This window comes from Octodon degus, unplaced genomic scaffold, assembly GCF_000260255.1.
Source record: "Octodon degus isolate 3935 unplaced genomic scaffold, OctDeg1.0 scaffold00027, whole genome shotgun sequence".
Lineage (NCBI taxonomy): Eukaryota > Metazoa > Chordata > Mammalia > Rodentia > Octodontidae > Octodon > Octodon degus.
In genome coordinates, this window is record NW_004524603.1 from 1,611,570 (window position 1) to 1,637,881 (window position 26,312).

Below are 26,312 nucleotides of genomic sequence, written 5' to 3' on the forward strand. Positions count from 1 at the left end.
TACTTCCTATATTTCATCTTCATACTTTTCTACTGGATGGTTAAGACCAAGGTAAAGCAGAACCTATGCAACAAGAGTTGTAGCTTTTTGGTTCGAGAAGGTCAGTGAAATGCCCTCAGGATTTATCCTGAGATCCTGTACCTCAGATTGTAGAACCTTTGTCAGTGCAGCCATGTGGATGAGTCACGGCCATTGCTTGGCCAATGTGCTCTCTGTGAAAGCCTGAGAGAGTGTCTTCTCCTCATGTGACTCTCCTTAGGCACACTCCACGTCATCGATCAATTTCCTCTTTGGCCCCATAACCTTCTTGATCAGAAAATCTGGGACACTACTGAGGTACATGACGTTACAGTACAAGTTCTCATATGTCCTGAGTCTTAATTGACCTTAGAAGGGTAGGGCCAAAATGTTGGCTTTCCTTGTAGCCCTCCTTGTTCTCTAATTTTGGTCTGCAAACTTAGGTTGTTAACCATCCAGAAGACAAGCTTATTGTTATTATCAAACGATTTACGTTATCCAGCTTAACCTCACTATTTCACTACATTTCAAACATCTTAGGCATAATAAGGAACAGGTATTTTTCATCAAGTATTGATATGTTGAACCTTAAGTCCCTACATAATATGATAAAGAACATTTAAAAATTAGATTATATTTTAACAATAGGATAAAGAATTCTATGCTTCTCATGTTTGCCTGTGGGCTGTTCTGAGACTGTTCCGACTAGTAGGAGTAGGTGCGGGTGCTTTGCAATGAGGAAGTCGAGTGTGGCTCAGTGTCACGTTCTGCGACATTTAAAGACATTGTACTATAAGAATGATTCAAATTTGTTTAAGTGAAGATGAATTTAGTATACATGAGCTGGTTTTTAAAGCACAGTCTACATGAATCATAGTGCTGCTACTCGTAGCATATATGTCTGAAGGTGTAAGAATGCTCTTAACACCTTGCTTAAAGTTTACTAAGTTCATATCCAAAATAGAAAACAGCCAAACCATTGTTTTAATTTTATATAGCATTGTATAGTATTCCGAAAGCTGATTGCTTTCATCTCCCTTGTAGTCGTTGCTAGTGCCAGTACCTTTGCTGGATGGCAGAAGTCTCACATTTCTGGGCTTACTTTCTGTGACTATGTCAGAAATAAATAGAAACTGTTATTTTAATAAATATTAGCATCACAAATGGAATAGCATGCAAAGAGTTTCTGTCTCCTTTGTAGGTACCAACAGCACTGGCTCCACACAGAGTAGAGATTTGGGGTGTGGCTTTTAGTCACACATGCTTTCAGGGGTCTGTGGCATGTAGCAAGGTCATCTGCTTGGGGACACAGAGGTTATTTGCTACATGAGTTATTAGGAGTCTCGGGCTGGAATAACAAAGGTGTTTGCCTGAGTGATTGGAAACAGCGAACAGTGCTTGAGTGGCCTCCTGCTCTTGGGTGGAGGTCACTTTGGTCAAGTCAGGTTTTTCAGAAGTTACTTAGGTAAGATTTTCTAACCAAACTTTTTTTATTATATGCTAATTTAAAAAGTTAAATATAAACAGAATCTATATAGGTCTCTACTTCCAAATAGTACTTATTATGAATAAATTTAGGATACTGCATTAAAATACTGAATTGTTTAGAGAGATCATTTTATTACATCAAATTATTTGAATTGTTTACATGTGTAATTGGTACTGTATATTTGTTTTAAAAATACATTTTATATTTTAAATTAAATAATTAGCATCTGTTCTTTAATGTATGAAGGCTGTTTTATGTATTATGTCTGTCTTTTGTATTAAGAAAAGGCACAGTTATTGCAGAAATGCTGGACTTTGGGAAATTGTTATCTTGGAAGCAAAATATTTTCAATACCACATTAGTTTTTCAGCTTAAGAATAAAGCTGGGAAAATTTGCCTTCAGCTATTAGTTTTCCTGAATCCAAAGAGACGGGTGGGGCAGGATCAAAAATACTTATTTGATCAAAGTTATTGGCTCTGAAGGTATTCTTACCTATGTAAGAAAGATGAAAGGTGTTGTTTTTATTGCACGCTAGTAACAGTGTAATTTTGAACTAATTGGTGTTGAACTGCCAATCACCTGGGGGAATGCAAATAGATACTCTTACAATTTCCTTTGAGGTCGAGAAATCCTGTGTCGGGGCTGGAAGAAAAACAGAATAATACCGTTAAATTGACCTTAAATGAGCTGCTTTGTGGTTTTGTTGGAGAATCCCTTTTTATTTTTTATGACTTGTCTAAACAGGTTTTGTCTACCAATTTGACTTATTGACTAGACAATGCTGACATTGAACATTTTAGATTTTTTAAAAAGTAATCATAACCCAGTTTTTGACAATATTTTCATTTTTTTAGTATAACTTAAATAATATTCTACTATTTTTTTTGGAGCATATAATAATTTCCTCACATAGCTAATCTTTCTTTCTGGTCACTTACATGATGAAGTATTCTGTTCCACAAAAGCTTCTTTTTCACTTAGGTATTTAATATATTACAATGTAATAGAGGACAGTGATGTTCTTGAATACTGTATTATTCTAGCAGAATGTAGTCATTTAATAAATGCATGGCTTATGTTAGGACAATAGAGTGTATTTTTGATTTTTGTGTGCCAATCAGTACTTACCAATCACTCATTATGTGGCAAGAGTTGGGTCACCTGAAATAAAAGCATTTTAGAAATGTCACTTCTGTATTTTCTTTTGAAAAATCATACATTGAATGGTCTAGACACTTGTATTGAGCTTTGTAGACCTACCCACAAAGTAAGCATTTATGTCTTTTTGCTTAATTTCAAATTGGCAGCAGGAATATGGTCTGTTCTGATATCCATTCCCTTTCAGAATTCTGAATACCCATATTATTTTTTCTAGCTTGGAGCAGGTTAGTAGAATAATACTTCTTTACAAGTATAGAGAATGGAATTGTATTTTTAATTAATGGAATATAGACATTAAAGGAGTGGTAATTACAGATACACTATAAATAATTAAGATAAAAAGTAAAATACTTATCACTGACACTGTCATATCATTTAAACTTTGAGAGACATTTGAAAATTGCGTGTGTGTGTGTTTGTGTTTTGTCTTTTTGAGATAGGGTCTCACTGTGCAGTTTAGGCTGGTTTTGTGCTCACCGTGTAGCCTGCACTGGTCTCAACTTGCACCATTTCTCCTGCCTCAGCCTCCTGAGTGCTGTGATTAAACGTGTGCCACCACGCCTGGCTTGAAACTTACATTGATCTCCTTGTTATGTGAAAACGCCCATTAATTTTATTGTTCAGGTACTTTTCCTGTTGCTTTGGTTGTCAGAAACTTAAAACTAGATTTGTAGTCCAAGTTTAGTAGCTTGGAGTCACATTACCTGAGTATATCTGTACTGTCTTTACTCCCACTCTCTTGAAAATATCAATGATATGTTAACAGGTAAAATGATTAATGAGCTCAGAAAATATTGTGTAACATTTCTGTGCATTTGAGACCTCACGTTCTCCAAAAGCAAGGCTATTTGGCTTCTCTCTCTCTTGCAGTGGGAGATGAGAACAGAGATGCCAAGGGAACAAGGCTACTTCTAGAAACCTGGGCTGAACTGAGGCTTCAAAAAGAAGCTTCTCAAAAAAAAAGAAGCTTCTCAGTTTCGTTAGGGAGGCTGAATTTGTCCCTTTGCTGCAGGATCTGCTTGGTCCTGCTGAACTTCTTGTATTGGGCTGAATTCTTTCTGTCTCTCCCTTGAGTTAGGACCACTGTTTACACCTGCAGAGACCCAGTCAGGTGCCTTCCTTCTTGCGGTCAGTTCTTGTGAACTGTTAGTCCGTAGCCCCCAAGACCAGGGCTTTGAGCCTTCCAACGGACTTGTCACTATTTGAAGGCCTGTGTGTCCTAACCAGGCATGAACAGCAGCCGCAGCAGCTCGAGGAGGATTGCTACTCGTTTAGGGACCTGTGCTTTCTGTCTTCCGGTTGCTTCTGCTTTCCTTCCTGGAACCTTTCCTGTCAGTCTAATATTACACAAATTTCTTTTCTGTTTTATATTGAGAATCAGTTTCATTTGCTTATAAGCTATAAGCTCTAACTGCTACAATAATCCTAAATATAGATTGAGCTGGATAAAAGACAAGGAAAGGAAGAGTAAAATGAAGGAGTGTGTATGTAAACAAGCAAACAAGAAAAGTGAAACTTAAAAGTTCACAAATCAGAATTTAAGTTGTAAACATTGGAGACGAAAGGGCTCAATATGCTATGATAAAAGATTTGATTCATAGGAAGATATGAGTCTTAGGGACGCAACAACAAGGAAAAACCGTAGTGGACAAATTCATAATGAAAAAATCTTTAAAAATGAAGGAAGTATAATCAAAGCACAATTATATCGAATTTCAATTTCTCTGTTCCACAGTTTAATGGATAAAACTGAATAAGGAGATACCGTACTGCAAAACCATTAGAGAAACAAGAGAGATGTGAATAGGGAGAATCTATGTGATTAACGTAAAACAGTCATGTTTAGAGAAGTGCGTACAGAGTAACAATCGGAAAACACTGATCACTCATTATACTGGGAAACACTGCAGAGCGGTGATGTCCAGTGCTAGGGCACATACTTAAAGATAGGTACTTTCAAGAGCTATGGGTAGAATTCAAAGTGTTGTAATATTTTAAATTATTACAGTAAATGACAATATTTTGGTAATGTAACATTTAAATATCTCTTAAAACTGAAAGTACTCACACCCTTTCACTCATTGGAACTTTGGGACTAATGAGTATAAATACAAGAATGTTTCCTGCATCATTGTTTGAAGTGATAAAATTGAGGAAAGCCTGAATAATCATAAGAGGCCTACTGCTGAATGAAACTAGCATATCAGTATATGGGAGGTTGCACAGCTGCTGTAGAGCAGGGCCTGTGTCTTGGTGAGGAGTTAGCCCTGGCATGGAGAACAAGTGGCCAAGGTACATATCTGATTGGACCCCATCTGTAAAGTGGGTAGTGAAGCGTGTGTGTGTCCTAGGACTTACATCTGCCAGTGAGAAGGCATGTGAGTGTTTCACCCACACTGGCAACTGTTGTCCCTTTAGGAGGGAAGAGAACCTGGATTCCCTGGTGCCGCTTGTAGGAAGTGTGCAAGGCTTTTGTAGTAGATCAAGTAAAAATTTTACCAACTTAAAAAATCTTCTTGGAAATACTTTTTTTTTTTCAGTACTGGGGATTGAATTCGGGACCTTGTGCTTGCCAGACAAGTGCTTATTCTACTGAGCTGTCTCCCTGGCCTCCTGAAATGCGATTTTTAATTCATAAGAACATGGTATTTTAAATAAAGATGTGGATTTAATTTTCTATGCATCACAGCAGCATTTGTTTTTATTCTCAATCTGAATTTGTAAAAATTACTCATTTTTAATTAGAGGACTAGCTGTTCAGTAGGGTTAGGGTTCTGTTTTAATTCTAAATATTTTTGCATCGAATAGGGGTGTCTTCTTCAGTGGAGTACAACATAATGGAGTTGGAACAAGAACTTGAAAATGTAAAGACTCTTAAAACAAAACTAGGTACTGTACTTTTTTCTTGATGTGTGTGTTTGTTATTAAAGCCCTTACTATAGTCTGAAATCTTAAAAAAGTTTATGAAACTTTAGTTTATGTTCATTGATGAAGACTTTTCCTTTGGAGTGAAAGTATTTTTATTCACATTTAAAATTTTGTATTTATGGAGAATGGCTTCCAAGGTGGTAATATTTAGAGATGCTCTCCTGCCAAGTTTTCACTTGCTTTACTTCTGCTATGTAATGCTCATGCTGGCCTGTTAGTGCGTCTTCTTTGCTGCCGGTTGCTTCTGGCCATTGGGACTAGGAGGGTGGACTGTGACGAGCATTGAGTGCTGCTTGTTCTTTGGCCTCGCTGAGGCTCTTGGATCTGGAAGTTTCTAGTTTTCATCTGTTTGGACAGTGTTGGACCATTAAATTTTGCAACTGTTTTTTTCCCCACCGTGCCACCCTTTTTTACCTCGGACTTCAGTTACGTGTAGCTTGAACCCATTGCTCAAGGACAGTAGGCTGATTATGTCAAAGTCTCTTTCTCTTTCATGGTGGATGGTATCATTGTGTTATCATTTGCTCTACTCTTTTGCATGTGTAATTGGCTTTTTGTTCCATCTGCTGTACAATGTTTCAGACACTGTAGTTTTCATTTTAAGAAGTTTTGGGGCCACGGATATAGCTCAGTGGTGTAAGCGCAAAGTCTTGAGTTCAATCCCTGGTACTGCCCAAAAAAAAAAAACAGAAGTTTTGTTTGGGCTAAATACTTTACTGCTTCTAACGTATTTGGTACAGAGTCCCACTACACAGCTTGGACTTGTAGTGATCCTCCTGTCTCAGCCTCTGCAGCACTGGGATTACAGGCATGTGCCACCATGCCCGGACATGGTGGCTGGCTTAGCATGCCCGGGGTCAGGCCCAGCACAGCATGTGGTGCTGGGGATCAAACCCCTGTTCCTGTACTTGCCTAAGCAGGTGCTTAGTCTGCTGAGCTATCTTGCCAGCCCTTTCCTGCTTCTAATTAGCATATCCAATCTGTGGCCTCCAACTTTATGATAATGCTTTAATGTTTTAGTTTGGTAATTCTAGTATCTGTATTAGTTCTTGGTAAGTTTTAATTGACTTTCCTCTTTTTTAAAAATGTATTTAGTACAGGGTTTCACCACATAGATTGGACTTACCATGATCCTCCTGTTTTCAGCCTCCCAAGCACTGGGATTACAGGAGCGCACCACCACACCCAGTCTCACTTGCCGTCTCAGCCCTGCATCTAGTTTCCTTATTGTTGGTTGCATTTTGTGCCGCTTTGCATGCCGGGCAGTTGTAACATTGCAAGTTTTTCCTTGATGTTTTATATTCTTGTGAGTGAGGCACTTTGTTTTGCAGTGCAGTTCACGTCTTTGGAAAGAGCACAGTCTTGTTGGGTTGGGCTTCAAGACTATTTAGGCTAAGCAGGGCAGCCCTGCCTGTAGGAGGGTTGCCCCACTTCCCCACCGCTGAGGCAAGCACTGTTCTCAGCCTTGGGATTGTCAAGCATTGTTCCCTCCTCATTGTGCGTGTTCTTTCTCAGGTGTGGCTTGTGTCCTCAAATGGCTGAGCTGGTCATGACTGTGCAGGCCCTGACGATTCTCTGAGCCACAGTCTTCTTTCTGTATTTCACTCGGCATGCTTTAGCTGATTTAGACTCTTCAGATCCAGTTTCATGGCCTAGACTCAGGAGTAGTTTGGCCTCTGCCTAGCTTTCTCCTGATTGGATGCTAGACATTGCTAGCATGAAACTGCAGCAACAAGATGCTATATTCTTCTTTTTGTTAGTGGTGTTCCTTTGGCTTCTGCTAGGCCAGTGGAATGGGGACATAGCAGCTTAGGCTGTTTGGGCTTTTGGTCTTCACATGGGCTGGTTTGTTCCAGATTAGCATTAGTCATAGTGTAGAGTTTTTCCTTGGTCCTAACTGCGAGACTGGCTGTTTTGAGCAGGCTTTCATTTTTGCTGCTCGAGAACCTGGAGCCCAGGAGAGCTTTGCAGAGCTTCCCAGCCTCTCGGTTGTGTTTCTGCTCTTGCTAGCCTCAGCCTTGGAGGCCTTAGGGGAAAGGGAGCCTGTGCGTCTGGCTCACCACTTTGCCCTTTCCTTCTCTCTGTGATTATTGCGTCTTGAATTCTGGCTGTCTTGGTAGCCCCAAACTCCAGAGTTCATGTTTCTGGCCCTGTCCTCTTTGCTGAGAGCTTTTCTTAATGCCTTTGCCTTTGACCCATCAGCTTCTGCTTGGTTGATCTCTCGACCCCTGGGATCCATGCTAGCTATGTTCTAATACCTTGCAGGAAAACTGTCACACTGGGAAATGTGACATCTACCATTTTGCAGGATGCAGCCGCTCAATCGTGGTGTTGGTAGCCCTCTGGTATCTTAGTGTAGTCTCTCCTCAAAGCTTGAGTCATCCTTCACTGTTGTTCTCAGTACGTGTGGGGGGGTAATCTGTTGTAGCTACAAGTGCAGGTTTGCTGTCAGCCCTTAGCTGCTTGGAACATGAGATTAGAGATTTTATTTTGTCCTTTATTTATTCAAATATGTATCTATATTCTTACATATATCTACATCAGATATAGTTACTCCTAGATTTTCAAAGAAAGTCATATATCAATAATGGGTTTCCTTAAAAACTGAAATGTCTTTACGGAGCTGAAATTTAAACTCCACAGGATGGTACTGTTAATGTAGGAAATGATTTTATAGTTTATGGAGAAAAATGGATACTTTGTTTTTTGAAACAAATGCATAATGTTTGTCACAGAATGGGATGAAAATATGAATCTGGAGAGAACTTTTGGAAATTACTGCAATTTTTTGTTTTGTTTTTCCTTCTATCAGAAAGGCGGAAAAAGGCTTCAGCATGGGAAAGAAATTTGGTGTATCCTGCTGTTATGGTTCTACTTCTTATTGAGACGGTAAGAATTTATTTGCCTACTTAAGTAAACCATATTATATTTTTATCTCCTTTAACATTTGATTAAGCCAGCTCCCTCAGCTAGATGGTTTCTAGTAAATTAGTTTTCCTTCAACAGGATTAAAATCCATCTATACCTTTATTTGTAAAAATTCAATAGAAAAAATTGGAAATGAATGGCAATTAGGAAAAGTCCTCAAGATGATCTGTTTTCTCATGAACGCAGAAAACTCAGGCTTTTGTTTCTTTGAAAATTAGTGAAGACAGGGTATTGCAAATGCCGTGCTTCAAGGTCTGCCGAAGACTAGAATGTTGCTTTAGGAAATCAGTGCTGTTAATATTTTACTGTGTTTGAAGTCTGTGGAGTTGTGGGTTCCAGTTAGTGAGACCACTTAGTAAATGGGTCTATTTTATTATCTTTTGTCACAGGCTTTGAAATCATAATAATTTTTTGAATCTCTTGGAATTTGTTCTGGAGTTTTTATATCCAGCTTACTTAGCTTTGTATGTAGAATTTTGATCTTGAACACCCTTCTTCTATTCTGTTAATAAAGCATACACTTTATTAATATTTGTCTATTGTCAAAGAAGCCTTTGGAGTTGAGAGCTGACAGCTTACTCTTTGTGTTGCAGTCCATCTCGGTCCTTTTGGTGGTGTGTAATATTCTTTGCCTGTTGGTTGATGAAACAGCAATGCCAAAGGGAACACGGGTAAAGTAAAATGTTTTCAGATGTTTTGCTTTTGCAACTTTCTGTGTACACACACCCCTGTGCTGCAAGTGAGTGAGTGAGAACACTGCCTTTCTCCTGTGTGTGCTTCAAGTTGCGTGAGTATCTTAAGAGCTTTCATAAAAATGTTCATAAACTATAATTTTTTTTTTTTTTTTTTTTACTTTGGATTACTAGGGCCTTTTTCTCAAGCATGTAAGTTTTTTCCTGATTTCATTCAGAGTTGATCTTGGCTTTACTGAATTTGTGATTCTCTAAGATAGTGCATGCATTAAAATAGGGATGTATAAAAGTATATCTCACTTAGGGGATTTGTAAATGTATAGCTGTAGGGGCTTAAGCCTCAAAAATGTCACACATTTGGTGAATCTGTCAAATATACAGTTACTAGAGTAGAGTCAGGTGTACTTTTCATGAATTGAAATTTTTTCTCATTTAAAAATCAGTGATTTTACTAAATTCTCTGAATTAGCCCATTTGAATACATTTTCTATATGGAGTAATTACCACTAAATATTCATATCTGACACACTTCTTCTATGTTTTTCTATACAGTCTTGGCTACTTAAAATGGCATTTACATTTTGACACTTTATATTTTTCCCAAGTCAGCAGCTTTTACATTCTGCATAGCAGTGACTTTAAAACTGTCCAGACTTAACGATTCACTTTTATCTTTCTCTCAACCAGATGATGGTCTTTTTTTCTCACAGAAAAATGTCAGTGTCTGTTTTTATTCCTTTCCTCTAGCCTTGGAAGAAGATAACTTGTTCTTCCAAAAACTAGCTCCTTTAGCCATTTTCTGGATTTGCCCGGCCACCATCCTGGCTGGAATTTGAGCCATCTGCCATCGCCGTGCTCTCACTTAGCTGTGTGAGTCCCCTGCCCCCAGCTTCCCACGCGTTTCACTCTGCAGGCAAATGAGTGACACTTGTCCTGCACCTGGTCTTGTGTCTGTTTTTTGTTTACACCTAAACCCTCAGGTAGAGCCGGAAGTTGCTCCTGCATAGACTTCCTGTTGGTTCTTTGACCCATTGTAGTGTCCTAGCACAACAAGTGAGTCCCATGACCCCTTAGCACATAGCAGGGAGCACCGTGCACATGGAGGGGTTGCATGTGTGCCTGTGTGTGTAGAGCACCGTCATCCTGCTTTAGCCTTCTGTTTTATTAAAAATATAGTTTTATTACCTATTTTATGAAATGCTGGGTTTCAATGTGGCATTTTTATACAGGCACATGAAATACTGTTATCGTACCCCCAAGTTGCTGTTCCTTTGTCCTTCCCTTCTTCTTGTTCGTTTCCTCTTGTCTAATAATATTTTCCCACCTATGTTCATGCCATCTTCTTTTTAATAGATTTCACCTCTTAGACAAAACATGAGATGCTTGTCTTTCTGAGCCTGGAGCATTTTGGTTGATAGAATGATTTCCAGTTTCACTTACTTTTCTGCGAGTGGCATGATTTTGTTCTGTAGTGCTGTGCTCTGTGTATACCACTCTGCTTGTGGCTGGGTACGCAGGCTGATTCCGTCTTGCTACTGTGAACTGTGCTGCCATAAGCACGAGTGTGCAGAGCTCCCTGCATTACGTTGGCTTTAACTTCTGCTGTATGCTAAGGTCTGGTATAGCTAGCTTGAACAGTAGCTATGCTTTAGTGTTTAATGAATCCCTGTACTTATTTCCATAGTGGCTGTGCTAATTTACATTCCCACTAGCAGTGTAGAAGAGTTCCTTTCTTATTCCGTCCTTACCAGTGTATTCTGTCTCGGGTGAGTTAGAATCTCAATATAGGGTTTTTGTTTTTTGGTTTTTTTTTTTTTTTTTTTTTTTTTTTTTGAGACGGTCTCTTACTATGCAAGTCCAGCCTGACCTTGAACTCACCATATCGCCAAGGCTGGCCTCAAACCTACAGTGATCCTCCTGCCTCACCTTCCTGCATGCTGGGATTATAGGCTTGTACCGCCATGCTTGGCTTCTTTGTAGTTTTGATCTGCATCTCTATACTGGCTAGACATATCTGTGTTGATTTTTGTACAGGGTTAATAGGAGTCTGTCTTCAGTCTTGCGAACAGGGGTATCCAGCTTTCTTGGTACTGTTCATTAAAGAGACTCTTCTCTCCAGTGCACGCTTTGGCCCTTTGTCAAGATAGCTTTGGTTGCACTGGTTGGCTTTGCGTCTTCTATTCCATTCCATTGGTCTGCACACCCCTTTTTGTTACTGTGGCTTTGTAGTAGCATTGCAAGTCAGGTGTTATGATGCCTCCAGGCCTGCTCTTGTTACTGAGGATTGCTTTGGCTATTCTAAGTCTTGTGTATTTCCATTCAACTTTCAGCATAATTGTTTCTAAGTCTGTGAACAATGTCATTGGAATTTTTATGGAAAATTTACTAAATCTTTTGGTACTCTGAGCATTTAACAGTATTAATTCTTCCAGTTCATGAACATGGGTGTCTTTGCATCTTCTGTCTTCTTCACTTTCTTTCTTCATTGTTCTGTAATTTTTATTATAGGCAGTTTTTACCTCCTGGTTAGATTGATTCCTGTGTGTTTTTCTTTTTCTTTGTTTGTTTGTTTCTTTGAAGCTATTGTGAATTGAATAGTTTTTCTGATTCCTTTCTGGCAAGTTCATTTTTGATGTATAGAAAAACAGATGATTTCTTTTTAATGTGGATTTTGTATGCTGATACTTTGCTGAATTTGTCAGCTCTAGATATGTTACAAGTGGGCATCCTTGTCTTATTCCTGATTTTCTCCATTTAGGAGTATGTGGGGTATGAGTATTTCATATAGAGGCTTTATTATATTGAGGTAGGATGCTTTTATTGTGAGGAGATACTGAAGTTTGTTGAATGCTTTTTCCTTGTCAGTTGAGGCAATCATGTGATTATTTTTATCCTTAATTCTATTTATGTGCTGTATTAAATTTATTGATTTGCATATGTTAACCCATCCTTGTAGCCTTAGAATGAAACCAACTTGATCATGGTGTGTGATCTCTTTGATGTACTGTTGAACTTGGTTTTCAAGTATTTTATTAAGCATTTATTTTTGATTTTTGATTTTTGATGGTAACAGGGATTGAACTCAGGACCTTGCTCTTGCCAGACAAGCACTTATTCCACTGAGCTATCTCCCTGGCCCCTTATTAAGCATTTTTGCATCTGTGTTCATCAAAGATATCAATCTATAGTTTTTGTTTTTAGTTGATATTATGGTTTAGATCTAAAATGCCCTCCATGGAACCAGGAGATAACTCAGTAGAATAAGCGCTTGCCTGGCAAGCACATAGGGCCTGAGTTCAATCCCTGGTTCCAGGCAGGGGGGGTGGGGGGAATGCCCTCCAGAAGTTTCATGTGTTCAGAGGTGGGGCTTTTGGAAGGTGACTGGATTATGTGGGTGTTGTGCTCATCAGGGGATTGGTTAATCTATTGATGAGTTCATAGCTGAGGTGGGCGTGGTTAGAAGAGGTGGATCACTGAGGATATAATGTGGAAAGGGTTGTTTTTGCTTGTGGCTCTTCCCGTGTCTGTCTGCATCGTGGTTACCATTGGCTGCATGGTTCTCATCTGTCGTGTCCTTCCTTCATACCATCTCTGCCTTGGAGCCAGCTGACCATGGACTGAGCCCTCGGAAGCCGCGGGCCACCATCTGCCTCTCCTGGAAGTTGTGGGTGCCAGGTGCTCTTGCCAGGTGGCTGGAAAGTGACTGAAACAGTAGTGTTCTTGTCTTGTTTTGGTGCCAAGGTGATAGTGGCTGTACAGAATGAGTTTGTGAGCATTCCTTGCCTTTTTATTTTGTGGACTAGTTTGAGGGTCATTGGTATTCTTTGAAGACTGGTAAAACTTAGCAGTGAATCCATCTGGTGCTGGGATTTTCTTTTTTTGTTGAGATTTGTGCATCTGTTGAGATGTGTTTTGGCTTCCTATTTTTTTTTTTTTGAGGGGGCTGGCTCATCCTGCCCTGGGGGTAGGGCTGGCATAGCATGTGGTGCCGGGGATCAAACTCTGGTCCCCTGTGGCTGCCTAAGCTTGCCTAAGCAGGCACTTTATTTTTTTATTTTTTTTGGTGGTACCAGGGATCAAACTCAGGGCCTTGCATTTGCCAGGCAAGCGCTTATTCCACTGAACTATCTCCCCGGCCCCTAAGCAGGCACTTTAGACCACTGAGTTATCTTGCCAGCCCCAGCAGCTTTCTCTTTAAAACATGGAATATGCTATAATATTCTTCATTTGGCCAATAGGCCTTTGTAGGGGAGAAAAAAAATATCTTCTTTTCACTCAATGTACCATTCATGGCTGAGGTTCTTGTATGAAATGAGATTAACAGGAGAAAAGTGGACAGGCATATTTAATAAGGTTTCATGTGATGTAGCCTTGAGAAGTGAAGACTTAAAGTAACTACCAAATGTGTGTGTCTGTGTGAGAAGTGCAGTTAGTGTGATTAGACAGAGAGGGCCTCGTCATGCTGCATGGTCTGCACACGCAGCACGCCCGCACGCCTTCAACGCGAGGCTGCTCCTCTGCACTAGGGAGCACAGCTTGCAGGGGTGCTCTTCTGCTTGCTTCAGGGGAGACGCTCCAGAGGTCACCCATGGGCTTCCTGGGTGTCCTGCAATGCAGAGTTGCCAGGCTCGGAGATAGCATGTCCTTAACCGCAGCAGTCTCTCTTCAAAAGACTGGCAAAAGTGTCTATATGTGAAATTTCTGCTCTGTTCTTATTTCTTTATGCCAAAACTACAATGTATATATGTATATGATAGTATTTATTGTTTAATTTTTTTAGGCTGACTACATATTCTTATTTGTTGCTGGTATTGTAGGCTGGCTACTGAAAAAGAAATTCATATTCAGATAGCTTCTTTAATCTTTAATTAGTAAGTTTTGAAAATAGCGTGTCTACTTTAGTAGGTAATATGTTTCCTTTCAGATCCCATTATATAATGTTGTTTTTCTGCTTTGAGTTTTTTAGTTTTAGGTAAAGTTAAAGCTTGAGACCAGACATAATGTTTCGGAAAAAATAGTGCATTATTTTGTAAAAAAATCTGTATTAACAGTCTTTTTTTTTTTTTTTTTTTTTTCTTTTCTTTTTGTAATTCTCTGAGTTCTAATGGAAGATTTGGGGGAAGCAGAACGTGTATTTACTTTCTTCCCGAGCTTAGTTTAAATTTGTCATCCATCGCGTCATGTTGCCTCAGCCTTTAGGCTTCTGGTCTATTCTGTTGCCCTATTCTGTTTTAAAAGGGCAGCCTAGTGTGGTGGTACACAAATGAGTTTGAGGCAGGAGGGCCATAGATTCTGTCTTATGACAGCATTTTTAAGAATTCCCCCAAGAATATTCAGTATTTTTTCAATTAGCAAGTGATTCTATTTTATAATAGTAAACATGATGATATCTTTTTGACAAATTTAACTTACGTTTGAGTAATCAGATTTTTTGAGTTTGTTTACATTGTTAACATGGTGACGAAAGCACTTTAATGACATTTTATCGGCCTTTGAAAGTACATGTTATTTCAGGATATTAAACATAACTAATTTAAAGTGTTGCATGTATGAAACAGTTTTTGGAAAACCAAATATAATGGTGCCATTACATTCTGAAAAGTGTTTTTCTCTCCCCCAGGGTCCTGGAATAGGACACGCCTCTCTCTCTACTTTTGGTTTTGTGGGAGCTGCACTTGAAATCATTTTGATTTTGTATCCTTCCTTTGACTGAATGTGCTGTCTGTTAACAAGTTTTCTGTCTAGTTTCTGGGACACTGGTAATTTACTAAGACACTTGTCTAGAAGGAAAAACAGGTCAGTCTTCTGCAAGCACGCAGAGTGGCTTTTTGTTTGGTTTTGTTTTTCCTGAGGGCCCTAACACTTTTGGGAGGCTGCTGAGAACCTATGGAAGCTTGCATTCTTTTGGAGGGTTTTCCTTCATTCTCACAGCTATCTTATGGTGTCTTCCGTTGTTGGTTTCTATAGCCTCCGATTTTTTGGAAACTTTACACCCAAGAAGGATGACACGACGATGACAAAGGTAAGGTAAAGTCTTAGGTGAGTGTGGCCTTCGCTAGCTTCCTAAGACAGAGGGACTGTTTTATTTAGTAATCTCCCTGAATGGCTCATCTGTTGTGATAGATATTTGTTTGTAAGTTGCATAAACACAAACTGGAAGATTCTCAAAATGTCAGATGACCGGGAAAAGGCTGTGCTGTTAATTTGGATGGCGCCCATTCACTTGTAAATGTGTGTGGAAGAGTGCCTTAACCAGCTGGAGAAGGCGCCTGAAAGGACGCTTGCGCCTCTGAGGAAGACGTGTCGCTAATGAGTAACTTTGATTGTGCTGATTGTCCTTCAGGGGGCTTGTTTGTAATCTGAAGACTTTAGTTGCTACAAGTAGTAGAGACAAAGTATTTCAAATTTGAATAATTAAAGTAAGACAAGAATTCTATTCAGAAATTGCGCTGTCTGAGACTAATTTGACTTCCTAAGTTATGTTCATTGGCTTCGAAATAGTGCAGGCTGTTGTCTTACATAATGACTGAATTTTTGTAAAGTATTCCCACAGGCTAACAAACAAGAATAATGGAGAGCTGCTGTTTTTTTAAAAAAGTATACATTCCATATTTTTAGCCTAAAGGGGAGACTTTTATATATATTCATATATGTATTTATATACACAAATATGTAGTGCTGTGACGTCACTGAAGTCAGTACACAGCGGAGGTATCTGGTTTAAGCTGTTATATGTATTAATATTTCTAGCTCCTATTTAACATGAAAAAAATAAGTATAGGATATATTGAAAAAGAATTAATAGAGTTTAGATATTTAGATTTCCAGTATTTCTTAAATTAAACCTTACGGTATTTAAATGTATTAGAAGTAGATGTTATGGTCCTGGGGAGATAGCTCAGTGGAATAAGCACTTGCCTGGCAAGCGCAGGGTCCTGAGTTCAATTCCTGATACCAGAAAAAAAAAGTAGATATTATATAAAAATTTAACCAATAATTAGGCTTTAAAAATATAGTCAGAAAATTAAATGTACTATTTCTCTTGACAGGTAAAACTATTTGAAATTGGCAACCATATCAATAATGTAAAATGCGTTATGTGTAGAATAATATGTATCTATGACTACATTTGTGTACTGTAAATATTTTCCAGAAATCACAGATACAACTATTTGTAGAACAAGGTTATTATTTTAAAATTCTGCACTGAACATTAAATGCTGTGAAGAGGCTGGCAGAGTTCCGCAGGTAGCTGTGTCCCACCGTAGCGTCCCAGAATGGGGATGGCTTTGCCATTGTCCTCTGTTTGCTGCCCAGCGTTCTTCTTGGTCTCTCTCGACAGATCATTGGGAACTGTGTGTCAATCTTGGTCCTGAGTTCTGCTCTGCCTGTGATGTCCAGAACACTGGGTAAGTGCACATGAGGAATGTTGACTTAAAATCTTGTCTTTTTAATTTTTTTTATGTATTTGTTACGGGGTCAGACTCATAGTGATCCTCTCGTTTTCAGCCTCCCTAGCACTGGGGTTACAGGTGTGCGCCACCACGCCTGGTCTCCACCACGCCTGGTCTCCGTGGCTGGCTCAGCATGCCTGGGGAGCCGGCACAGCATGTGGTGCTGGGGATCGAACCCTGGTCCCTGTGCTTGCCTAGGTAGGCGCTGAGTCTGTTGAGCTATCTCACCGGCCCAAAATCTCATCTTTCAAAGATGTCTTTACCAGCATCTCTAACTCACCATAGAAATTCAAAAGATCAATTTGAAAACATGGTGTTTCTTCCCACATCATACCATATCTGGAGTCCTGTACTTCATTTATGTATAGGCCCGTACTAACACAAGTACTTTTGTCAAATAAAGACCTTTTTTGTCAACATTTAAAACATTTCTTTCTCCGGACAATAGACTGGGATCTTTGTTTATTTGATCATGTTCACAGGTTAAACTTTTAAGTCTTCTAATGAGGAAACTGTGGGCTTATAAAAAAAGTTAGGAATTTGCAACCGTATCAAAATCTGGATAATAGTAGACTAATTTTTATTATATGAACTGCCTTCCCAAAGATAAAATTTTGTGTGTTGTTTTAAAATCTGTAAATCTGTGGACACAGAGGACACCTTGTGTTCCTCCCTTCGTCGTCAGCGTGCAGGGATGTTGTGGTCACCTTTTCAAAGTGAAACAGATTCCCACTTTGGGGATACTTGGGAAAGTCTTCGTTTGGCCTTTTTATCTTTATAAAGCACTGCTGGAGACTGTATAGTCAAGTCTTGGCCAAGTATTGTTTCAGACCAAAGTTTCTGTCATGATTTTCTAGATTTAGGTTTTAGCTTAAGAAGTTAATAATTAGAGAAATGGTTGGAAAGCTTGTGTGAGTAACGCTGAGCACCGTCTCGCGGCGGCGGCGGCGGCAGGGCCTGCGGTGCGCGCGCTCCCGGTGGCGTCTCTGGCAGGGACTCCGGGCTCAGCCCTGAGCTGCAGGCTGTGCGAGAGGTGGGAGCTTCGCCGCGATCTGGTTCTTACAAAGAATTTCACGTTTCAATAGAGAGGGGAAGTGTAAAAGGAACTCGGAGTTCGCAAGCTGACCCAAGCCCCACGTATCCGGTGGTTTTCTTTCAGGTTTGCTTTTTGGGGTTGTTACTGTTTTGGAACCTGTTATGGTGTGCTAATCTTGAAAATGCCAGAAATGCACACCTCAGGAATCTCACTGGAAGCTAAACTTTGTCGTATGTGTTATGACACTCCATCAGATAATTCATTAAGATAGCTTTTGTGTCATTTTAACATTTAGGAAACTTATTTACCATGCTTTGTTATTTAGGATTAATTGCAAATTGTTAAAATGTACTGATTTTGTTGCAGAAAATTATATGCTGAACCTGGTTTCACTACAAAGAAGACAAATTAATGGTAAAATTTACTTTTTGAAGGCTGACAAATTCCTAAGCAGTTTGCCATAGAGATAAATAAAAAGAAAAAGAAAGAAAGAAAGAAAGATGGAACAATTAAAATGCAGCTAACAAATGCCTGGACCCAGCTGTCCAAACAGGATTAATGGAGTGCATTAGGGTACAGTGAGTCATGTGGCGCTTTGCAAAATATCAACACGCACTGCAGTACATGTTATGCCCAGTGGCACTGAATAGATGAAAAGAAATAAATACGTTAAACAGATTCATAGAGGCTTTTCACAGTATTAAAAAAGCAAATTTCTAGTCTGAAGATAAAGCTTTATTTTAGTATTATGGGAAATGCAAACTAGAGAGTTACTTTCTAATTCCTCTATTAACCCTTTAGAACTGAGCCTTTGATTTTAAGAAGGTAAAATATAGAGAATTGTTGTGAATATTATCTTAGTGTATAGCAGGATTTTGATTTACTAGCTGAAAAGCTTGTAAGACTGGAATAGAGAATGTGTTTAACAACCGAATTCCAAGCTGTGAAAATTTTCACTCTCTTTTGCGCCTCTCACAGGGAAATCTGACCCGAGCATGGTCGTGTTTGCTCCTGTGAGGTCAGCCAGCCGCAGCGCATCACGAGGCGAAGTGCGGCAGTGACAGGAAAAGTCACATTTCACTGCACATGCAGGCTTTCTCTTACTTTAACAATGTTTTAGTGAGGACTAATTTTGACTGCAAATTAAAAATACTTTCATTATAATGAATTTAATGATTCTTTGGTTCAAAAATAAAAATGTTTTGTGGAGGTTTTTTTGTTTTTTTTTTCTTTTTAAAAATTTGCCAGCTGCCGTTAGTGGTGCTTCGCAGGCATCATAAGCAATAGCTTTAGCTTGATGTGCATGATGCTATATAACACATGATGAAAGAATGTCTCTTAAATACCTTGTTACTCTTGAATGTGGAAAGTTTATAAATTGAAAAATAACCAGTAAATAAGTTGTGTACCATATTTCTTACTACAAAGAATAAAGTTGTGAAGAATATTTTGACCAAGTATTTCTAGTCAGATGTATGACTATATAGTCCAGTGTTATTGCTCTGAGGAATCACAGAGAATCTATTCTTCTGATTTTTTTTTAAAATCAGAATCCTTTAGGAAACTTTAAAAGCAAGACCATGCCCATACGTTAGAGCACTTTTGTTTCAGGTTTAAACTTTAGTTTGAAGAGTCCACATTTTTGAGGGTTTGATGTTCAGAGTTTTAGTAAGAAGTTGGCTGTTTAGTTTACTAGACCTTTCAGGTGATTAGCAGAGATGCCTCCAAGCAAGGAGAACAGTACCGAGCCAGCCCTCCTGTGTGTCTAGTTGGGGACACAGATGGACGCCCATTTTGGGATACAAGTGTTTTAGATGTTGCGACGAATGTGTAAGGATTTTATGTGACTGCTGACGTTGCTCTTTGTTGTGCTTAATCAAGAAAGCAGTGAGACCTTGCCTTTTTCTGTTAATCTTTATTTGAAATTTTCTTCAACCAAATGAGAAGATTTTTTCTCAAATGTAAACAACAGTCTGTGAAATTTGTTTGCTAATTTCTATTTCAGAGTTATTTTTATGGCTTTTTAAAAATGGAGGTTCTTTCTGTAACTTGAATAAGTTATATAAGGTCCAAATTTAGATTTTTTTAAAATGTATTTTTATAATATTAAAAATACCCTTTTAAAATAACTGGACTTTATTTTCAGTATTTCAGTAGATTTCTCATTTTGGTCCCATGCTGGCTGTCATCTTGCAAGAGATAAGATGGATTATTCTCTTTTGTTCCATGATTAAGGGATCTTGCTAAAATGGATTTTTTTCTTTTTCTTTTTTTTGAGAGGCCTTTATTTGGGGTTTTGTAAATATACCACTGATCTTTACCCAGAGCTTTCCCTTTCCATTTCTAGTTGTAAAACAGAAATAAATGATGTTTTTCAGATGATTAGCCATGTCAAATATGCAATAGAAATATAACTCATGTTTCCAATTATGATATTGATATAAAAGTAATCTCAAAACTATAGCCAGAAACTTCTTAGTAGAAAGTTTATGTATGATTTTATATCCAGATGTATTACAGAAAATAATTAATTAAATTTTGATCGGCTGATCTACTTATATTTGAACAATAAATTTATATATCTACTTAGGACATTTAAGAGTGAAGAATTCTTGTAAGCGCAAGGTCCTGAGTTCAATCCCCAGTACCAAGAAAGAAATTCAAGAAAAGTGAAGAATTATTTTATTATTATTTTTTTTTATTTTTAAATTATTTTGTTTTTGTATGTTCAGGGTCTTACTACTAGATCAGACTCATAGTGATCCACCTGTTTAAAATTCTTGAAATGTTCTGTGCCTGCAGTAGTGAGGAGAACCACCAACAACTACCTAGATGCCCCGTCCCAGTATCTGCTTATCTTGTGTTTCTAGTGCTGTACCTGTTACAGAGAGCTGTAAGCTTGTTGCGAAAACATTACATTGCTCACATGGATCTAAATTTAGGTACTTCTTCGTATACAAAGCCTGTAAATCTAGTTTTCTATCAAACAACTTTCATATGAAAAGAATTGCAGTCAGATCATTTAACCAGAAGGAGCCATAGAGGCCTTTTTGTCTGTTTGCTTGTTATTCTGACACCAGGTCTCACCATTGCAGTTCAGGCTGGCCTTGAACTTGAAGCAGTCCTCCTGCCTCAGCCTCCTGGGATTACAGGTGTGCACCACTGTGGGTGGCTTGTAAGAGGCCATTTTGTAAATGGTACAGTGCACATCTTAAAATTATAACTAAACAATTATAGAAAGGGCCTAATTCATCCTAAGAATGAAGGCTACTAGCCTGACACTTTTTGTTGTTTTTTGTATTTTAGGGAAGGGTCTACAGGGTATTTAGGGTCTCACTACTAGATTGGACTCATAGTGATCCACCTGTTTATAGTCTCCCAAGATCTGGGATTACAGGCTCGTGCCACCACACCCAGTCTCAATTGCCATCTCAGCTCGCCCCAGGGATGGGGCTGGCAGGGCAGGCCCAGAGATCGAACCCCCAGCCCCTGCACCTGCATGCAGGTGCTTTAATCCGCTGAGCTATTTGGTTGGCCCTTAGCCTGAGTAGTCTTAGTAGCATATGTGCTCAGTCAACTCTGAGACAGATTAACAGATTGTCTTAATCATAAGAAAAATGCATGAATAGACAGTTGTTATAAAAATATTAAAAGTTAAAGATAGGCTAAGATTATTTATGACCACAACTTTTAAAACCCCTGTCTCTTTAGAGTTTCCACAACCCACTCAGACCATACCTTTTCAAATCGCGCGCGCGCGTGTGCGTGTGTGTGTGTGTGTGTGTGTTGGAGGGTGGTTGGTGTTCTCTACAGGAGATTTAACTCTCACCTGGATGTGATTCTGTTTCTGCTTCTCCTCTTGGCATTCCTGTTAGGTGTTCTTTTGGTACCGGGGATCAACTTGGGACCTTGCTCTTGTCAGCCAGGCACTTGGCCCAGGCTGTCTCCCCAGCCCTCCTTTTGGCGTTCTTGCTCCTGCTCCTGCCTGAGCTTCCTGCGCTACCTGGTGGGAGCTGAGAGAGCCCCGCCAGAGCTCAGCTGAAGAGGAGATTCAAAGCAAGACGCTCAGTATTCCTTAACGTGCAGATGGCTGGTGACTTCCAGTTGCCTGCTTTTATTTTATGTTTTTGTTCTTTTAAATTTTATTTATTTTTTCTGATAGCCCAGTGTTGAGGTTTCTGTTTTTAATTGTTTTTTGGCTTTGCTGTTTTTGATCTTGCCCACCTGTGAGAACCTTTCTTTCTTCATTGCTGGTGACCATTCCCTTCTCTTTCTTTGCCACTGCTCCATCACTGCCCCTCACACTGCTTTGTGGCCACCCCTCACTTGTTCAAAATCCAACCCTTCCAGCTGCCTCCACACCCGCAAGCTAAACAGGCAGCCCCTAGGCCGCCGCCCCGCAGCAGAGACCAGGTGGGCGTGCTCAGCCTCACCTGTGGCTGGTCTTACCTCTACCCTCTTCCCCATTCTCCTTGTAGAAGGGGAAGCCCTGAAGAGCTGAGTACACGGTGTGCTTTTTACTCTTTCATTGTGAGAGGAGCATTGGTGAAGTAGTAGAATGGGCAGAGGTTCTTTCCCCTTTTTTGAGGAGGGTCAAGCAAGGAGACCTGAAGGCAAACCAGCAGCCTAAGAAGTGCGATTGCAGCATGCCCAGGATGAGCCTTTGGAGAGGTCCTTCAGGAGGACAGTAGATGCTGCCAGCCGCGCGCCCGCGAGGACGCGAGTCCCACGCTTGGGCTCCGAGAGCCGCTCTCCTTCGTTGGAGTCTGTGGTTGGTGTTCAAGCTCGCATACTGCAGTGCCCCGGGGCTCCTGAACAGAATCACTTGAGCTCAGTGGGAGCGAGTTAGCGGGTGTGCGCAGCCCCCAGGAAGACCCCAGGCCGTGGCCATCCCCTAGCTGCTCGAGAGCTCCCCCACTCTCCTCCAGAGCTTCCTCCACCTGCCCGAACCGAGCCACACCCCGCATGCACTCCAAGCTGTCTCAGGTTCTTGCGCTTTCAACCCCGTGTAAGACTCACACGTATTGGCTTTCTCAAGAAACGTTCTGTTCGCTTAAGAATGTGACCCCTGTTTCTGCCTGTCCGTCCCTTTCGGCGCTGGAGATGTTTGCTCACTGCCTGCTGGGGGTGACTTGTCCTCCGAGCAGATGGACTAAGATATTCCCGTGGCCCTGCCTGCACCCTATTGTTTTCTTTTTTGTTACTAGGGATTAAACCCAGGACCTTGGTACTGAACTATATCTCCACTTCTTTCCCTGCTTTTTTGTTTTGTTTTTTAATCAAGAGCCTCACTGAGTTACTGAAGTGCCCATGCAGGGCTTGATCTTGTGAACCCGAGGCCTCAGTCTTACAGACTGCTGAGACCACAGGGATGCACTGCTGTCCCTGACTCATTCTGTCTTTATTCTCATCTTACAAGCTGGTAAGATGGGCCATATGTTCTGGTTTAATTTTTTTAAAAGACCCTTACAATAGTAGCCAGAGTTGGAGACAACCTAACCTGATCAATCATCAGATAAATGGGCAAAGAAATTATGGTACCTAAATAGGATAGAATATAGTTATGCAGCTATAAAAAGGAATGGATTATGAGCGAAGCAGGCCAGCTCACAAAAAGACAAATGCCGCAGGAGTCTGCTGACAAGAGGGACCGAGAGTGATCTAGGTCGTCGAGATGGCAAGTGGAAGTGCAGTGTCAGGCCGAAAGGGGGAAGACTGGGAAGGTGCTCAGAGGGTCGAGGTTGCAGCTCGGCAGCACGAGGGGGGTTCTAGCAGCGGGAGGCAGTGGTGGTCACAGTGCGTGAGTGCAGTCGGCACCGCAAAGCTGACGCTCCAAATGGTCATGTGGACACAGTTAATTGTCCCTTTCTACGTGTGGAAAAAGGGCAAAGGTCTCAATGTAGTGAGGTTTGCCTACCGTGGAGGGCCCTAGGTTTGATTCCTGGTACTCCAAAAAATAATAAAAGGTGAGAAAATAAGGAATGTTTTACCAGTGGGTGGTACAGGATGGATGGGCCTTAAAAGTGTTATGTTCAGTGAAATAAACCAGACATGAGAGGCTCCACATTGCGTGATTTCGTTCATACAAGGTGTCCCTAGTGAAACTCAAGGAGACAGATAGCAGGTTAGTGGTTGGGAGGTGGGAGGAGATAGTAATGTGGACAAATGGGACACAGCTAGGGTGCAGGGTTTTCTCTGGGGTGATTCATGCATGTCAGAATGAGGTAGCGGTGGCAGCTGTTTGGCATCGTGAATGCCCAGCACCCTTGAGCTTTTAATTGAAAATAGTTATTTCCAAGTATATGACTTTCACCTAAGATAATTATTTGAAGGAAAGCCCATTGCAGTAGGTACCTAGCAAATACTTGTCTTCTTTTTTTAAAAAATAATTTTATTGAGAAACAAATAGCAATGAGATAGTTTCAAAGCTGATTACTAGCACAGTTTCAATAATTAATACACTGCATATTGTTGTCTTAGTGGTTATTCATTGTACAAGATGCAGACATGATATCCTGTCCACAAACACTATTAGAACAAATCTCTCTATTCACTGAATTAAGAGAATGCAACAGTATATCTATCCTAACTATTTAGAATATACAGATACCAAATGATCTTTCATTTGTATCCCCCTTGTTTTAGTTTTGCAGAGAAGGGTATTCCATTGTCATTTAAATATTGTAGGTGCATGAATTCAACAAAATATTCCTTAATTTCTTTTCTTTTTTTTTATTTATTTGAGAGAGAGAGAGAGAGAGAGAGAGAGAGAGAGAGGGGTGTGTGTGTGTGTGGCCAGCTCAGCCCACCAGGGGGCGGGGCTGGCTGGCATGTGGTGCTGGGGACTGAACCGCGGTCCCTGATGCTTTGCTAAGCTTGTTCTAAGTAGGTGCCTTAGACCACTGAGCCATCTCTCCAGCCCCAAAATATTCCAAATATAGTCCAGTAGTCCATAATAATAGTGGGTTTTCCATAAGACTGGAAATGTCAGAAGTTGTTGACTTGAGCCTTTTATAGCTCAGCATATTAATATGGCTTTACTTTTTATACTTCGTTTTTATACTTTTCTTTTGGATGGTTAAGACCAAGATAAAGAAAGATCTATATAATAAGAAATGTAACTTTTATATCTGATAAGGTCAGTCAAATCTCAGAATTTGTCCTGAAACCTTGTACTGCAGTTTGTAGATCCTTTGTCAGTTTCAGTCATGTGGATGAGTCACAGCCATTGCTTGACCAGTGTGCTCTCTGTGAAAGCCTGAGAGAATGTTTTCTCTCCATGTGACTCTCCTTAGGCACACTCTACGTCATCGATCACTTTCCTCTGTGGCCCCATAATCTCCTTGATGAGAAAATTTGGGACACAACTCAGTTACAGGATGTTACAGTACAGGTTCTCCTATGTCCTGAGTTTTCACTGACCTTGAAAGGCTAGGGCCAAAATGTTGGCTTCCTTGCAGCCCTTCTTTCTCTCTAATTTTTGGTCTGCAAACATAGGTTGTTAACTCTCCAGAAGAGAAGCTTATTATTACCCTACAATATAGGCAGTTGAACTTAGCCTCACTATCTCTCTGAATATCAAACATCTTACACATAACATGGAACTATTATTTTTCCATCAAGTAGTGATATGTTAAACTTTAAGTCCCTACAGAATATTAAGAAAAAAATTTAAAAATTAAAAAAATTTAAACAATAGGAATAAACAGTTACATATTTGTACATAGAAATTTAGAAATCTATACAGCATTGTAGCAAGACAGTCCTGTGACATTTTTTTCCTTGTCTCTTGTTTTCATTTATTACTTTTTTTTTAAACAAACATTTACTAGAGAGACAGTATGGCATTAATTCGTATGTCATGACAAACAGTACATATTTAGAAGACCAGAATGACAGGCATTCTAAGCATAACCCTACCATTACACATTACTATCTTCAGTGTGGTTGCTTAGTTCACAGGTATCAGAATATATAGTTAGCCAGGGTGAGAATCCTACCAATTAACCGCTAGTTTCAAAAACATGCTGAAGATTCTCAGGGTCATTGCCTTACCCATCTTGTGCCTATAAATGTATAGCTTTGCCCCTGTCATGTTTCCTAGCTTTTCTCCTTGCCCTTTCTTCATTGTCTAATCCTCAAGTTCTTGCTTTCTTTTTATTTTTATCTATCTATCTATCTATCTATCTATTTATTTATTTATTTTTGCGGAACTGGGGATTGAACTCAGGCCCTTGCATTTGCCACTGAAGCACTTATTCCACTGAGCCATCTCCCCAGTCCCTCTTTTTAATTATTATACCTTTCTATTTTTATTTCTTCTTTTGTGTTCTTATACTAGGGAGACTATATGATATTTACACATGTGTCTGGTTTATTTCACTTGTGAGTAGATTTTCAAGTGGATTCTACTTAAATATAAAGGCTTTGAGTTTATCATTCTTTATAGCTGAGTAATACTCCATTGTATAAAAATACCACATCTTTTTCATCCATTCCTCAGGTGACGAGCATCTTAGTTGTTTCCAAGATTTGGCTGTCACAAATTGTGCTGCTGTAAACATAGGCACACATATATCCCTGTGATATGATGTTTTCAGATCCT

The 26,312-nt window shown here is 39.7% G+C and overlaps 1 protein-coding gene across 2 annotated transcripts in view; it reads left to right on the plus strand.

The window, feature by feature from the left end:
• The window catches only part of Lmbr1 (limb development membrane protein 1), a 161,387-nt gene that overhangs the window by 111,770 nt on the left and 23,305 nt on the right, over positions 1-26,312 (plus strand). For both annotated transcript variants that reach the window (XM_004628966.2, XM_023712871.1), the window contains 6 exons: positions 5,478-5,558; positions 8,410-8,486; positions 9,119-9,196; positions 14,838-14,911; positions 15,149-15,239; positions 16,560-16,626. In XM_004628966.2, the coding sequence (XP_004629023.1) occupies positions 5,478-5,558; positions 8,410-8,486; positions 9,119-9,196; positions 14,838-14,911; positions 15,149-15,239; positions 16,560-16,626 (468 nt within the window). The remainder of the gene's footprint in view (positions 1-5,477; positions 5,559-8,409; positions 8,487-9,118; positions 9,197-14,837; positions 14,912-15,148; positions 15,240-16,559; positions 16,627-26,312) is intronic.